Source organism: Caenorhabditis briggsae (genome assembly GCF_000004555.2).
Source record: "Caenorhabditis briggsae complete genome, chrV, whole genome shotgun sequence".
NCBI lineage: Eukaryota > Metazoa > Nematoda > Chromadorea > Rhabditida > Rhabditidae > Caenorhabditis > Caenorhabditis briggsae.
In genome coordinates, this window is record NC_013488.2 from 16,240,373 (window position 1) to 16,255,491 (window position 15,119).

At 34.7% G+C, this 15,119-nt stretch overlaps 1 protein-coding gene across 1 annotated transcript in view; it reads left to right on the forward strand.

The window, feature by feature from the left end:
• Cbr-dkf-2 overlaps positions 1-15,119 on the forward strand; it is a gene marked incomplete at both ends in the record, with an annotated part of 50,786 nt that overhangs the window by 7,128 nt on the left and 28,539 nt on the right. Inside the window, 4 exons of the mRNA XM_045238314.1 lie at positions 5,530-5,786; positions 6,913-7,094; positions 7,418-7,556; positions 14,663-14,928. Coding sequence (XP_045096112.1) covers positions 5,530-5,786; positions 6,913-7,094; positions 7,418-7,556; positions 14,663-14,928 — 844 coding nt within the window. The remainder of the gene's footprint in view (positions 1-5,529; positions 5,787-6,912; positions 7,095-7,417; positions 7,557-14,662; positions 14,929-15,119) is intronic.

Sequence of the window (15,119 nt, forward strand, 5' to 3'; positions counted from 1 at the left end):
TAAAACTGTGACCGCGTAGCTCAGGCAGTTTTATGGCTTGTAACTTTGTTCATAGACAAGGCACAGTAACACAACTAACATCGTTTTGTAATACTCGTCATGTTTTATCATATCTAGTTAGGTAGGTCCGAAAATAATGGTCCAAAAAATAGGGTAGGATCCGCAATGGCCTGCTCGAGTTTGGAGCAAAAGATCCTTTTCAAAAAACTTTCCAAAGATCCAATGCTAATAAATATGTGTTTTTCGAGGTCCACACGAAAATGCAAAAGTTTGGACACCCAGAAGAATCGAACTTTGGCGTGGAGATCCGTTAAAGTTTGGTGGAAAAATCCACTAGGCCATCTGGGCACTAAATTTCGAAGTGGTCAAAAATGACTGTTTTTTGTCAGATTTTATTGGGATTTTTGATTTTTTAGTCTTTTTAGGTTTGGGAATTCCGTAAAACCTGGGATAAAAGGACCCATTTCATTTCAAATTTATTTGGGCCAAAAGTCGAAAACAGAAATTAAATTTCAATTTGCCGCCACCCTAGCTCGTCCCATCTGTCCAAATGGATAAATATATTCATTTGTTTTGAAAAGAGATGCCTAAAGGGCATTGAAGCGAGTCGGTCGGGCGCTCTGTGTTATAATTAGAAGATCCCATTTGACATCTCAAATGAATTTTTTTTCATCCTTCCTTTTCATTTGAGATCTACGAATTCATTTTCATCGTTGTCGTCAACGTCTTCTTCTTCTTCTGAAAAAAGGAGACAAGTTTTTGCTGTTTATATCGGGGGGCTCACCGACCCCTCTTCCTTATTCACCACGTCCTTAGTAGCCTTTCTCTGCGCCTCTTTCCTCTTTTTCTCTCTCGCTTTTTCTTTCTCTACATCTCTCCTTCTATCCTATACTATCTCGTTTATTCTGTTCACACGTCTTCTGAAGAAAGCTCAACGTCTTCTTCTTCTTCTTCTTTTCGTCGTTTCTCCTCCCTCTCTTTCACACTTGTCTCCTTCTTTTCGACTTGTTGCCTTTTTTTTGAAAAGCTATATATCCCATTGGACCACCTGGATTCTGAATTTGCCTTCTGTAGACGTTAGAGCCTTCTTCTTCTAGAATTTTGATATATGAAAATCTTTAGATTAGGATTAGGCATAGATTAGTTTGCACTCTCTTCCTTTTGATCCGGAAAAACTTTGTGTATTTTGAACTTTTTATTTTTAAAATGAGCAATGTTCAAAATCTGAATTTCGATTTTTTTTGTAGTTTTTATCTGAAAATTCCTCAAAAATCCGGAGGATTTTGTGATTTTCAGAAAATAAATCTTGGATTTTTTGGATTTTCAGACTTTTCGTTTTTTTTAAATGCGAGCTTTTTTGTAAAAAATTTGAACATTTTGAGGTTTTTCCTCCTATTTTTTTCTCTTTTTGAGCACTTTTCAAAGTACAGTAATCCCGGAATTTTTCCTGGAAAATTCCGGTTTTTTGGCGAAAACCCTTACATTTTCTGTGCTTTTCGGCGTTAAAAAGTGTTTGCGTACTTTTCGTACTACAGTAATCCGAGGAAATTTTTGCTTTCTATTACTGTGCATTATTCCGTCAGGTTTGTTATTTTGTAGTTACCGTAATCCCAAAAATATAATAAGAAATCATTTTTGAGACTACGGTAGCTACAAAGCATCAAATCTGTAATTTTTTTCCTTGGATTACTGTAGCCTGAAAGGTACGCAAACAAAACTTTCAGATTTTCTCAAAATAAAGAATTGGAATAAAACGAATCTGGTATAAAAAAAAAGAAAATTTTGAAAATCTTCAAACATCCCGGATTTATTCTGCAAAAATCACAAAAAATCCATTGGGATTTTTCAGAGATTTTCAGATGAAAACTACAATAAAAAACTAGAAGTTCTGAAAAAAAATCAAGATTCAAATTTCCCATTGCTCATTCTAAAAATATCAACGAAAAAGTTCAAAATACACAAAAATTTTCCGGATAAAATTGAAGAGTACAAACTAATCTATGCCCTATTCCTAATCCGACTCAAGATTTTCAGATATCAGAATTCTAGGAGAAGAAGAATATAACGTCTTCTGAATTTGGGCACATTTAGGTTCAAAGGACAGTGAATGAAAAAATATTGGTTTACTGTATCTTGAAAAGTGCGAACAGATGAAAATTTTTCAGCTGGAAATTCAACAAAAAATCAACATTTCCAAAATAAAAATTTTTGAATTTTCAGATTTTTAGGCATCTAATATTTTTAAGGGCCCTATCTATTTTTTCTGAAATTCTTTCCCAGAATATTCTGGAATTCCTCTTTTCTCTCTCTCTCTCTCTCTCTCTCTCTCTCTCTCTCTCTCTCTCATTTTGTGTCTAACCCCACCAAAGAGCATTCTGGTTTAGTCATGTCATCTGAAATTCGATCCCATTTCTTTTTGCCTCTCTCTGCTAAAAACCAGCTTTGTCAAATACAAGATTCCAATGAGAAAAGCCCGCTGGAAATTTCCATTTTTACTTTTGGTTTTTTGGGAAAATTCCAGATGACGTCGTTTTGATTTTTTTGAAGACTTTGAAGACTCTGAAAATCTGAAAAATCTGGAATGTTCTCTTTTTATCTTGTTTCCTGTGCTTTAAAAAATCATTTTTCAGAAAATATTTTTTTTCTAGAAAATTATGAAAAAGTGACCATTTTTCTGAAAGTTTCATACACCTTTTTTTCTAACTGTCTATGTCTCTCTTGTTTCTTTTCTCTCTCTTTTTCATTGAATAAATCTTGAGAAGAAGACAATTTTTAAAAAGAGAAAAGGGGAGATTTTTTCCCATGAGAGAGGGTGCGTTGAGTGCTCAATAAGTGCATTATATTTTCATTGATGGATGATGGGGCATTTTTGTGAATTGAAATTTTTATGAGCTGAAGAAGTTTTCTGGAAGTTTATTAAATTCCAATTTTTAGAATTTTCTAGGATATAGTTTTTATTTTATTTAATGAGTTTTGGAATACTCAAAGATTCTGTGCCTAGTATTCTAGATTTTCGATTTATCAATTTTTTTTTTAGTTTTCAACAACATTTTTAAACAAACATTCAAATTTTGGAATTATTTTTCGAGTTCCTATTCTGGAATTTTGATTCTTGGAAAATCTGAAATTTGAATAGTTTGGGCTTCTCGGATTTTGAAACTGTGAAAATTGAATTTCTTGAGTTCAAATATTTTGAAATCCTAAAATTCTGAAACTTGGAAAAAAATCATTTTTACAAAAATTAAGAATTCTCATAATAGAGAAACATTTGGAATATTCTGGAAATTTAGCATTCAAAGATTTAGAATTCTAGAAAAATTCAAAATTATTTTTTTTTTTTGAAAAATTTTGAATTTCAAGAATTTTAAAGGTGGGGGGACAGGAGATTTTTCGTAGTTTTTTTGTAGCTAGAGTATGCATTCTACCGTCACGGTGTACAACACTTAATGTCACTCTGCGTAGAGCTGTCGTCCTCGCCTTTATGTATGCAATCGGGCGTGCGCTTTCTCTTTGCCTGTGTGGCTCAGTCGGTAGCGGCGCCGCACCCTCAATCCTCGTCCCACACGTTCAACTCCTCGAGAGGCATATTTAAACGAAATTTCGAGAACATTATTTTTTTCATGTCCCCCCACCTTTAAGAACCTCTGAAACTTTCCGATTCGAAGAGAATTTTGAAAATTTGAGAATTTTAACATCTATAAAATTTATACTCTTGTAATTTCTGAATTTTTGAATTTTGAAAAGCACAAATTTCCCATTTTTCCAAACATGTTTTTCTTGTCTAAAATGATTCATAGATTTACTTGCATTCTTTTTTTTTCACTATCAACTTTTCTAAAAGTTTCCAATAATAATAGAAACTTTTTTCCACCTTTTCTTATCCATATCTCTCCACTTTCTTTTTCTTTCTTTTTTCTGCTCCAAAGTCTTCTACTTTCTTTCTTTTTTCATTCTATCGGGGCAGCGGTGAATTCAATTTTTTGTTCAATTTTTAGAGCGAGTGTGTAGCGCCCCGAGAAAAAATGTCTCCGTTTTTTTTCCACACTTTTTTCTTCAGGTTTTAGTTTTTTTTAGAAAAAAAAGTGTCGTTTACTCACCTATTTTTTTGGAAAATTATTTTTTGAAATTTTGAATTTTTTCCATTTTTTAAATAATTTTTTTCGTATTCAAACATAAAACAACAACGATTTTTATTGGTCAGAATACATATAAAAATGATCGGTACATATATTTTTTCTTCTGGACACTACAAATTTTTTAGCTGTTCAAATATAAATTTTTGAGATAAGAATATATTGGTTTTTCGCAAAATGACATCGTTCTCTTGAAAACCAAAAAAATATGAGGACTCTTACAAAATTTTGTAGTGTTGGTTTTTGAGGTTTGCAGAGATTTTGAAAATTGTGGAATTTCCAATTTTTTTTTTTAATTTTGGGGATTTGGAGTCTGGGATTTTTGGAAATTTGAAAATCTAAATTTTTGTGCTTATTTGCAATTTTTCCGAAAAAAAGTAGAATTCTAAAGAATTTTTTTTAAATTTCGAAACTTTGAAAAATTCAAAAAGTTCATTTTTTTTCGATTTTTGAGGTTTCCAACTGTTCTGAAATTCCATAGAATCATATTTTTTGAGAATCTGAAAATGTGACATTTGAAAAGAAAACTGACAAATCTTTATAAATCTGAAAACCTGAAAATTTTTGAATTTCTAATACTTTCGAAAGTTTGTAAAGTTCGGAAAAATCCAAACTTTTCGAAAAATTCTGAAACCTTAAAAGCCAAAAAAAGTGACAGTTTTAATTTTTTTTTTTCGATTTTTAAATTTCCAAAAACCATATTTTTGAATAGCTGAAATCTGGAAAATCGGTTTCTAAACTTTTTTGAATTCCCCAAATTTCCTAAATTCTGAAAAATAAAAACTTTAGAAATCCAATTTTCGGAAACCTCTTCAATCTTTCTGTCTGTCTGTATGTTTGTCCAGGGGTCCATTAGTAGAATAAAATAGATCAAATCCATTAGTCTCAAATTTCTTCTCGCTAAAAAAAAGAAGAAACTGTCATCTGAATTTGCATCCATCTTCATCATCTCAGGTGTGCTCAATGAGCCGTTTTTCTTCTAAATATATCCATCCACTCGTCTTCTTTTTTCTCCTTCTCCAGACCAATTTTTCAACTTTCTGTCTTCTTCTTCTTCTTCTTTTTTCAACGTCTTCTTCTTCTTTTCCTTCTTCTCCAATTTTTTTCTTACGACGACGATTACCTTCGCCTTCAAAGCCATGTTGCCCTCTTTCAAAATCGCCTCTCCCCATTGTTTCGGTTCCAAAATGTCCCCATATTTTTGCCACATTTTGCTTTTTTTGTTTGTTCAGGCGGTGTTTCCGAGCAGCTTTGTGCTCTTTTTCGAAGATAGAAAATTTATACTTCTCGAGAATTTTCTGGTATTTCCACAGAAAAAAACATTAGGAAAAATGAGCAAGATTGAGATTAGCAATCCTTTTTTTTCTAATTTTTTTTAAAATTTTCCATTTTTCAGTAGAGGAGACTCGTCGTCGATCAACAACAAAACTTTTACACCGGATGATCACTACAGTAACCCATCAGACAAACGACGAGAAGTTCCTTCAATCCGCTCCACGTCTTCAAATTCTTCTTCTTTCGGAGGCCACGTGGCATTTGTAGATGAGCCATCGGAAGAAAATCAGCGTCAGCAACAACAGTATCAGCAACATCAATTCCAACTGCCAACACTTCTTGTCACTTCAACACCATCCACTGTTTTTGATCAGAACGGTTTGTGGTTTTTTGAAGAAAATCTTGAAGAAAATCTACCGTAATCCTGTGATGATGATAATGATAAAAAAAGCAATACAGTAATCGGGTATATTCCAGTATAGTCCCCCGAAACATTCCAATATAACACCCCTGGCATAAATGTTGGAATACATCCCCACCCACCATCTTTCATAAGGTGGGTGGGGCGTTCAAAAAATGTTTTTCCTGATTTTTCGCCTGAAGATCAAACGTACGCAGCCAAATTACGCATAGAAAAATATTTGTTATTTATCGATTTTGCACCGGGTTTTAGTTAGTTTTCTTTAGATTTCCGCGTTTTTTCTACTTTTTTCTCAATTATTCCTGATTTCTGGTTTATATTACCGTACGCATATTGGTTTGGAGTGGGGGGTTATAATGAAAGATTTCCACGGATTCCAATATAACCCCCCAAATCAACGGTGGAGGGATATTCTGAACTCTAAAATGTCCTCCCACCTGATCATCCCATTTTGAGACCCCGCCTTTTTAACCCCCCACTTTTCAACGGGGTGAGGGGGTTGTTCCAGTACGAGGGGGGTCGTAACTGTGGGGGGGGGGGGGTATAATGGAATTTTCCCCAGTAATCCTGTGAAAGTTAGGAAGTTCTCTTTTTTCTAGTAGATTCAAAATTTTGAAGTTTTGGATAAATGAAGGGGGACATCGGGACATTTGGGATACACAGAGAAAGCGGGACAAAACATAGGCTGAAGTTTTAGTTTTCTGAAATTTCTAGGCTTTTTTTGAATTCGGATTTTTTTTCTATTGAAAATATTTTTTCTGTCAGTATGTCTTTAAATCCAAATTTCCACATTTACCGTAAAACTGCAATTTGAGTTCAATTATTTCGATTCCTATAAGAGATATGAAAAATCTGCCAACTGATAAATTGCTTATCAGAATATCGCTAACATTCTATCTGTTGACTAAGTTTCGATATCTTTCATGGGAATCGAGATAACTGTGCTCAAAGTGATGTTTGAGAAAATACAGTAATTTGAATTTGGAAACACTGGACATAAGATTTACTGACACTCATACAGAGAAGGTTCTGGAATCTCGTGGTTTTCCGGACACACATACATCCTAATCATTCTTTTTGCAGACGACGACGTGTTCACATCACCATATCATCCACCAAATCGTCAATACTCGTCATCCAGTGAAATGAGTGGTCTCTCATTTCAACTTCAATCTGGAATTCATAAAAAGTCGATTGCGGTCGAAGGAAATGAGATTGCATTGAGAGATTTACGAAATGAGGCGTTTCAATTTGTCAAAGAGATTGTCAGTTCAATTTTTTAGGACATCTGGACAAACAGAGGAACATATTAGCGTACCTCCTCTAATAGAAGTCCCACCCAGACCATAAACTTTGATTTCAATTATCTCTGTTCCTATGAAAGGTATCAAAAATGTGTCAATTGATAAAATACCAGCGATATTATGATAAATATTTTATCAGTTGACATATAATTGATATCTCTCACAGGAATCGAGATAATTGAGCTCAAATTCTGAGTAGGCTTCTAAAGAACTACGGTTTTTTTTTCAGTTTTTTTTTTAAATTGTAAAATTCTAAATCTAAAAATATACCTGTGAAATTACAGTACCCGGAAAAGAAGTGCGGTTCACTGGAGGACTACATTCTGTTGTACAAACATGATCTCCGATCAATCAATATTCTTCAATTGATCACAACGTCGTCAGATGTAACTGATGGAACGCTGGTGGAAATCGTTATTGGATGTGAGTTTCTGATTTAAAAAATTGGAAAATTTAATCGCCAAGACTCCAGGTGCTAAATTTCAAGAATTCCAGGGATTTCAGACTTTTTTCCAGCTTCAGAAAACTTTTTTTTTTGATTTGATCATAAATTTTTTCTATTTTTTTTCTTGTTTCTAATCTGGTGGCCTAGTTTTTTCCAATTCATTTTTCTAGGTCACACATTCTTATTGCCTAGAAATGAGGCCTAACTTTTACAAGTCGAGTTTTCTAGGTCACCAGAGCTCATGGTCTAGAAATGACATGAAATTGACATTTCTAAGCCACCAAGTTTTATGGCCTAGAAACAGCCTTTTATTCACGTGGTGAGTTTTCTAGGTTATTTTAAGATAGTGACCTAACTTTCGGAATTTGAGTTTTCTAGGCCATCATGGTAAATAGCCTAGAAATGACCTGAAATTCACCTGGTTTTCCTTCTACGCCATTTTAACATGGTGACCTAACTTTTGTAAATTAAGTTTTCTAGACCACCATGACATTTTATCAAAAAATTACCTGATATTCGCCTGGTACGTTTTCTAGATCATTATAACATAGTGGCCTAACTTTCTCAACCTGAGTTTTTCTAGGCCACCATGTTAAAATGGCATGGAAAACAAGTGATTCTGGCCTGGACCAAAGAAACTGTCCTAGAATGAAAAATCAGAATTTTGGCGTTTTGAAGGCAAAAGTTCCTTTCTCCAAAAACATTTTTGGGCGAAATCCGCTTTGAAAAAGGCGGCTAAAATCCCCCTGGACAGTTTTTAATCCAAATTTTCAATGTTTCCATTTTTTTAATCGTTCGAAGCACATCCCTCTTTTCCTTTTTTTTTCTCTGTTCCCCTCCATTTTCAACTTCCGGAGCCAATGATAGAGATGAGGAGACGCAGACAGTTCAACAACAAAAAAAGAGAATACTTTGCTGCTCCTTTTTTTTGTTGTGTTGTGTATGCGTGTGTCCTATCCTATCCTCTCTATTCAACCCCATTTTTCTTTTTTTTTCAACGCATTCTAATGCTTCATTTAACGACGTTCTTTTCTTTTTGGTTTCAGCATCCAGAAGACGTCGTTGATTCAGAATCTTCAGAATCTTCAGAATCTTGAGAGCAAGAAGAAGAAGAAGAAGATAAAATTAGTTTCATTTAGAGAAGAAGGCGGCACTTGGGAGAGTGCCTGAGCACTTCCTTTTAGAAGAAGTTTGACGTCTTCTTCTTTTCCAACGCCTTCTTCTGAAAAAAAATCCACCTGTCTTCTTGATCTTACAAACCAGACATCCCCCTGAAGCCAGATTTTTTTCTTCTTTTTCCGAAAATTTCGAATTTCGGTCTTCCACTCAATTTGACTCATTTGACATTCTTATTTCGAGCTCTCTCTAATTTTCGTGTCAAGCCTACTAGATGTGTTCCTTATTTTCTATACCACAATTTGCGCTCTCCTGAGGAGCCAGAAGGTGTACATGACGTCTTCTGCTGACGAAACACTTGCAAAGTGGAGAAGAAGAAGAAGAAGACACTATGTTTTTGTATGGAGTTAAAGTGAGGAGAGACGCAGAGAGCTCATCACATCAGATTACGACCTCTCTCGCTTTTCCAGAGCCTCTCTTTCATCCTGATATATCTTTTACTTTTGAATTGATACATTTTATAAGTTGCCTACAGTTTTTACTAGGTTTTGGTTATATAACAAGTAGTGATTTTCAAAAGTTTTAATTTTGGGAAAAATATTCAGAAAGTGAATATTTCTGTTATATTTGTTGAAAAAACAAGTTGCTCCCAAAAACTTAACGGTCCATCTTTTGGGAGATTCAAAAGATTCACGTGGCTCACAAAAATTTTTGAAATTTCAGTACTTTGATGTGAAAATTGCAACTTTTGAAATTCACTACTTGTTATATGTCACTTCTAAAAATGCCAAAGCTTCAACCCCATTTCTCACCCTGACAGAAGAAGACTTTTGTACAAAGATCAAAAAGAAAACATGTTTAAGACCATGTAGCTTAGCTCAAACTTGGAATTTCTGTTTGAATCAAAATTTCAAAATGTAGAAATTGATGAGATCTACAAAATGATATTAAATTCGACTATACTCGAATGTCAAGCTTCCAACTTTTTAGCCTTTCTTGGCTCGGCTCCTTTACAACATCTAGTTCAGTCCTTGGCATTTGAATTTTGTTGAGTTGGGTATCATCTTGTAGATCTTCTGAAGTGTTACATCTTGGTTTTTTATCCACACAGAAATTCCCAGTTTGAACAAAGTTAAGGCCCGCCGTATTATCTATATCTTATGAACTTTTTGAACCTTGCAACAAAGTCTTCCTTCGTCAGTTTCGGGGTATCAAAATGAGCATTTTCACTTTTTTTTGTGACGCTTGGCCTCCTTTTTTGGCTCTTTATTGTTTTGAAGGCAACATCAATGAACCATACTGGCGAAACTTTCGAAAATCACAAAAAAAAACGGTTATTTTTGATCATTTTGAAATGTTGTGTCCATATGGCCTTGTGGATTTTTTCACCATTTTTTACGGATCCCCACACCAAAGTTCGATTCCTCCGGGCGTTGAAACTTTTGTAATTTTGTCTGAACCTCGAAAAACGCATTTTTATCTGCTTTGGAGAATTGGGACGTTCTTCAAATTGGATATAATAAAACCATACTTGCGAAAGTCCGAGTTTGAAGCAAAAAATCCATCTAAAAATGTTCCAAACATCCAAATCGGGTAAAACTATGTACTTCGAGTTTCACACAAAAGTACAAAAGTTTTGACACCCAGGCGAAATTCGGTGTGTAGATCCGTAAAAATTTGGTGAAAAATCCACTAGGCCATCAGGACACTAAATTTCAAAATGCTCATTTTTGATCGGAATTTTTCGGAATTTTGGATTTTCAGTATTTCCAGTAGATGTATTCAATATTTGAAAAAGATCAAATCAATCTTTGACAATCAGTGATCATTTTCAATTGAGACTCCAAAACCACGGATTTGCTAAAACTATGGGGAAAATGATACAGTACTAAACTCAGAAGGCTCATCTAGAGCTCTTAAGCTACTCAGTCGTCCACCACAAGGGGTTTCTCATATTTGTTGTTGCCTCTGAAGGATCAAAGAATTCTGGAAGGGATTATCCTCATCTACTCCCAACGACGTCAAACTTTTCTTTTTTCTTCACAAATCTCCACGTGTATTCTTCTTCTTCCTTTTGATTCCTCATCTTCAAAATAAGAAAAAAAAACAAAATGTTTTTTTCGAAAGTGCACCACCACTCGAAGGGTTTCAATCATTCCTAAACAAAAGTTCTCCTCTTGATCTCTTCCGTCATCATCTTCGGATCCTCATCTAGAAAAGAGAAGAGACAACAACGTCTTCTTCTATTTTCATAAATCTTGTTTATCAAATAGTTTTCTGCGTCGTCGTCCTCCCCTCAGGAAAGAGTGAGCCCTCCTCCATCATGCTTTTGCTCATCAGCAATGTTGCTATGAGCAATATGTGTGTTTCGGAGTCCGCAAAGATTCGGAAAGCCGAACAAATTTTTTCGGAACACAGATGTTGGCTTGGAGATGTGTTGTAAACACAGCCCTTCCTGACCGAGCACTTTTGAAACATTAAACAACTTTTTTTATTTTGGATTTATTTTCGAAAATAACATCAAAATCTTCTAGAAGTTTCTTGAAACTTTTTCTCGAATTACGGCCAATTTTCAATTTTCGAAGGGTTACTGTACCCCTTGTAACTGAAGGACGCCCTAATTGTAAACTTTGAACTAATTTATCTTGGTTACTGTGAGAGATATCAAAACGTGATCTAATAATAAAATGTGTATCACAACATCATGAACATTTTATAAGTTTATCACTTTTTGATAACTCTTACAGTAACCAAGATAAAGTAGCTCAAAGTTAGTGGTCTGGGTTCTTTTGATTTCTTGAAGTGTTGATTCTCTTACAAAATCGAAATCTACAATTTCTAGAAAGCGTGTAAAATTGAAAAAAACTAAGAGCTGCAAACGCGCTCCATTGCAATGAAATACCGAAAAATTAACTTTGACCCAATTTCTCTCGGTTACTGTAGAATATCGAAAAGTTATAAACTGACTTAATGCTTCTGATATTATGATAACAATTGTGTCAGTTTGCGACTTTTCGATATCTCTTTCAGTAACCGAGATAAAATGGGTCGAAGAGATTTCGCGGTATTTTATCAATAGAGCGCGTTTGCAGCTCTTCATCTCTCAATTTTACGTGCTCTCTCTCTCTCTCTCTCTCTCTCTCTCTCTCTCTCTCTCTCCGAGAGCTCCCTAGAAGGTTCTCTGACATATCCCCCATAACCTTTGAACCTTATTCTACTCTATTTTTACTCCTCCTTTTCCCTTCCTTTTTTTCATCATCATCTCTCCATCACGGACCATCCTAATAATAATAATAATATGAAGAATATTCTTCTTCTCCATATTCCTTCTCATTACCAGCCACCCCTTGCGATACCACACAAATAAACATACGTGTGTCTGGATCTAGACAAAAAAAGAAAGTAAAGTATCTCCTCCTACTCCTCTTCTTTTTTATATATGACAGCTCCTGGGGGCTTTTCCCTCCTCCTTCGTCGGCACAAAAAAATGGAGAGAAAAAAAAATGAATGAGAGGAATAATTTATATCTCATGCAACAACTCCCTGCCAGCAGCTTATTCCTTTTTTTCTCACTTTAGGTTTTTTTTCGTTCCATTTTAGTGGTCATTTTTCTGGTTCCGGCAGCTGAAAATTCATCTAAAGGTGCATCGTCGGTCCAGCAAATTCCATGCACCTTTAAAGTATTTTGCTTTTTTTTTTGAAAATCCTTATAGCCTATTTTTCTTTATTGAGCTACTGTATTTGCTTTGATAGAAGCCCACCCAAACCTTGAACCTTGAGCTCGATTATCTCGGTTACTGTAGAAGATATTAAAAGTTTGTCAACCAATAAAATATTGCTGATATTATGATGAATATTTTATCAGTTGACAGAGTTTTGATATCTCTCATAGGAACCGAGATAATTGAGCTCAAAGTGCAGGTATGGGGTGTGTTTCTAAAAGAGCAAGAAATCCCATTTTTGCAGACCTCATTTTCTTACCAATTTATTAACAGATTTAGCTTCTTGAAATAGCTCCAAATCATAAAGATTAGTCCCTAAAAGAAATCCTATAACACTAAATTCATTCAAATTGGCTCTAAATTCATCAGTCGGTCAGTGTGCTCTCTATGAGCAAAATGGGGCGAGGGAGGGGGATAATCCCTTTCTAGATTTGTCTGCGCCTCTCTTATCAAGAGATAGCAGTCTGATATCGAAAGATTATCTTCATTTTGATAAAAACGACGACGACGATGAAAAAGCCAAGATTTTGAATTTTTGTTTAGTTTAGTAGTTGGTTTTAGATTTATGGATTTTTTTCCTCCAGCAGTACCTTCCATAATCTCATTTAGGATTAATATTTTTGGACCAAGTGAATTGGATATGATAAAAGAACTCAAGAACTACAAAATGATATTGTTTGAATTATTTTACCTTGTCTAGGAACAAAGTTATGAGCCAAAAAGCTGTGACCGCGTTGCGCATACGGTTTTTGGCCTGTAACTTTGTTCATAGACGAGGTACAGTAATTTAAATAGTTTCATTTTGTAGTAATCATCGAGTTAAAAAAATGTCTAATTTAGTTGGTTTAAAATATTGATCCTTAATAAGACTATTATAGGATCCGCTAGAGCCCGCAGTTTCGAACCAAAAATTGCTTTGAAAAATGTTCCAAATGTCAAAAGCTGATAAAATTTTAATTGTCGAGATCCACACAAAAATACAAAATTTTTGACATCCAGAGGAATCGAACTTCGATGTTGAGATCCATAAAATCGATGAAAAAATCCACTATGCCATCTGAAACTAAATTTCGAAATAGTCAAAAATGACCGTTTTGTGGTGATTTTTTTTTCGGAATTTTTGATCTTTAGTCTTTTCGGAATTTGTTATGTCCTTCTTCTCCACTTTCGACTTATTTTCTACCGTATCCTTACTTCGTTTGTTGTCCCTACAGTAATCTATTTTGAAGCTACTGTACAGTGCTCCTTCTCCCACTAATTAGTGCTTCTAGTGCAAAAGTTGTTTTTCTGGCCTAGAAAACCTGAAATCTGAAAAGCTAGATTATCTGAAATCCCCGACAATGAATTTTTCATTCCGCCTTTTCTACCGTACCCTCTTTCGTTTTTTTCGATACAGTAACCCATTTGATTTCTCATGCAGAACCTCCCCTATATGGATCTATAATAACCATAATATTCCAAAAAAAGATGACGGATCAACACCAAACGCCTTCTTCGACGTCTTCTAGTTCTTCAATTTCGACGTCATCACTAAAAATGATGAAGAAACAACAGCGAGCGAAAAGTTGTGCGACGCCGCAATCGGGACGAAAATCGCCGAGATTGGAAGTGAAAGCGATGACGATTTCATCATCTCCAACTGCTCAGAGATTCATTTTTCAACAACAATCATCGTTTCAAATTGTTGAGGATTTTAAGGATTTGAAGCCATTTGAAGAGAAAGAGAAACAGAGAAAAAAGGAGAAGGCGCCGGATGTTGGGAGGAGAACGTTGATTGTTATTGGCGGTATAGAATAGAACACCTGGAGTCTTGGCTTCGCGGGAATTTGAAATTCTCGAGATTTTGAAAGTCTAAAATGTTTTGGAAATTAAAAAATTCAAATTCCTGGATTCTAGTTTCGCAGAATTTTGAAGTTTCAAATTCTCGATCTTTTAGAAATTTGGAATTTTAAAAGTTTCCTAAAGACAAAAAGTTCAAATTTCAGAAGTCATAATATTGAAATTTGAAAATCTTGAACTTTCAAAATTTGAAAAATATGATATTCTGGATTCTTAGATCTCATAAACTCAAATCCTGAAATTCCAAGGTTTCGAAACTTTAAATTTCAATTATAAAATAGAAATTTAGAAATTTAGAAAAAAAGAATATCTGAAAATCTGAAATCCCTGGAGTCTTGGCTAGCTTAAAACTCCGATTTCCCGAAAATCAAAAAAAATTTAAAATTCTCAATGGAGCATATTTTCAGCCTGTCCACAAAACGAACGAATCGTCGTCCATCCACACACTCTGTTCGTGCATTCCTACAAAGTGCCGACTTTCTGTGATTTCTGTGGAGAATTGTTGTTTGGATTAGTGAAACAAGGACTCAAATGTTTCGGTTGTGGACTCAATTATCATAAACGATGCGCATCGAAAATCCCAAATAATTGTAATGGATCAAAGCAACGAAGACCGTCAGCCATCCCATTGTCACCGTCGAATTCCAATATTTTGAATTTAAATGAGAGAAGGGTTCGTTTGAAAATTTTTGATTTTTTTCAGAAAATGAACATCCTGAAATCACAGTTTTTCAATATTAAAGGTGGGGGGACAGGAGATTTTTCGTAGTTTTTTTGTAGCTAGAGTATGCATTCTACCGTCACGGTGTACAACGCTAAATGTCACTCTGCGTACAGCTGTCGCCCTCGCCTTTATGTATGCAA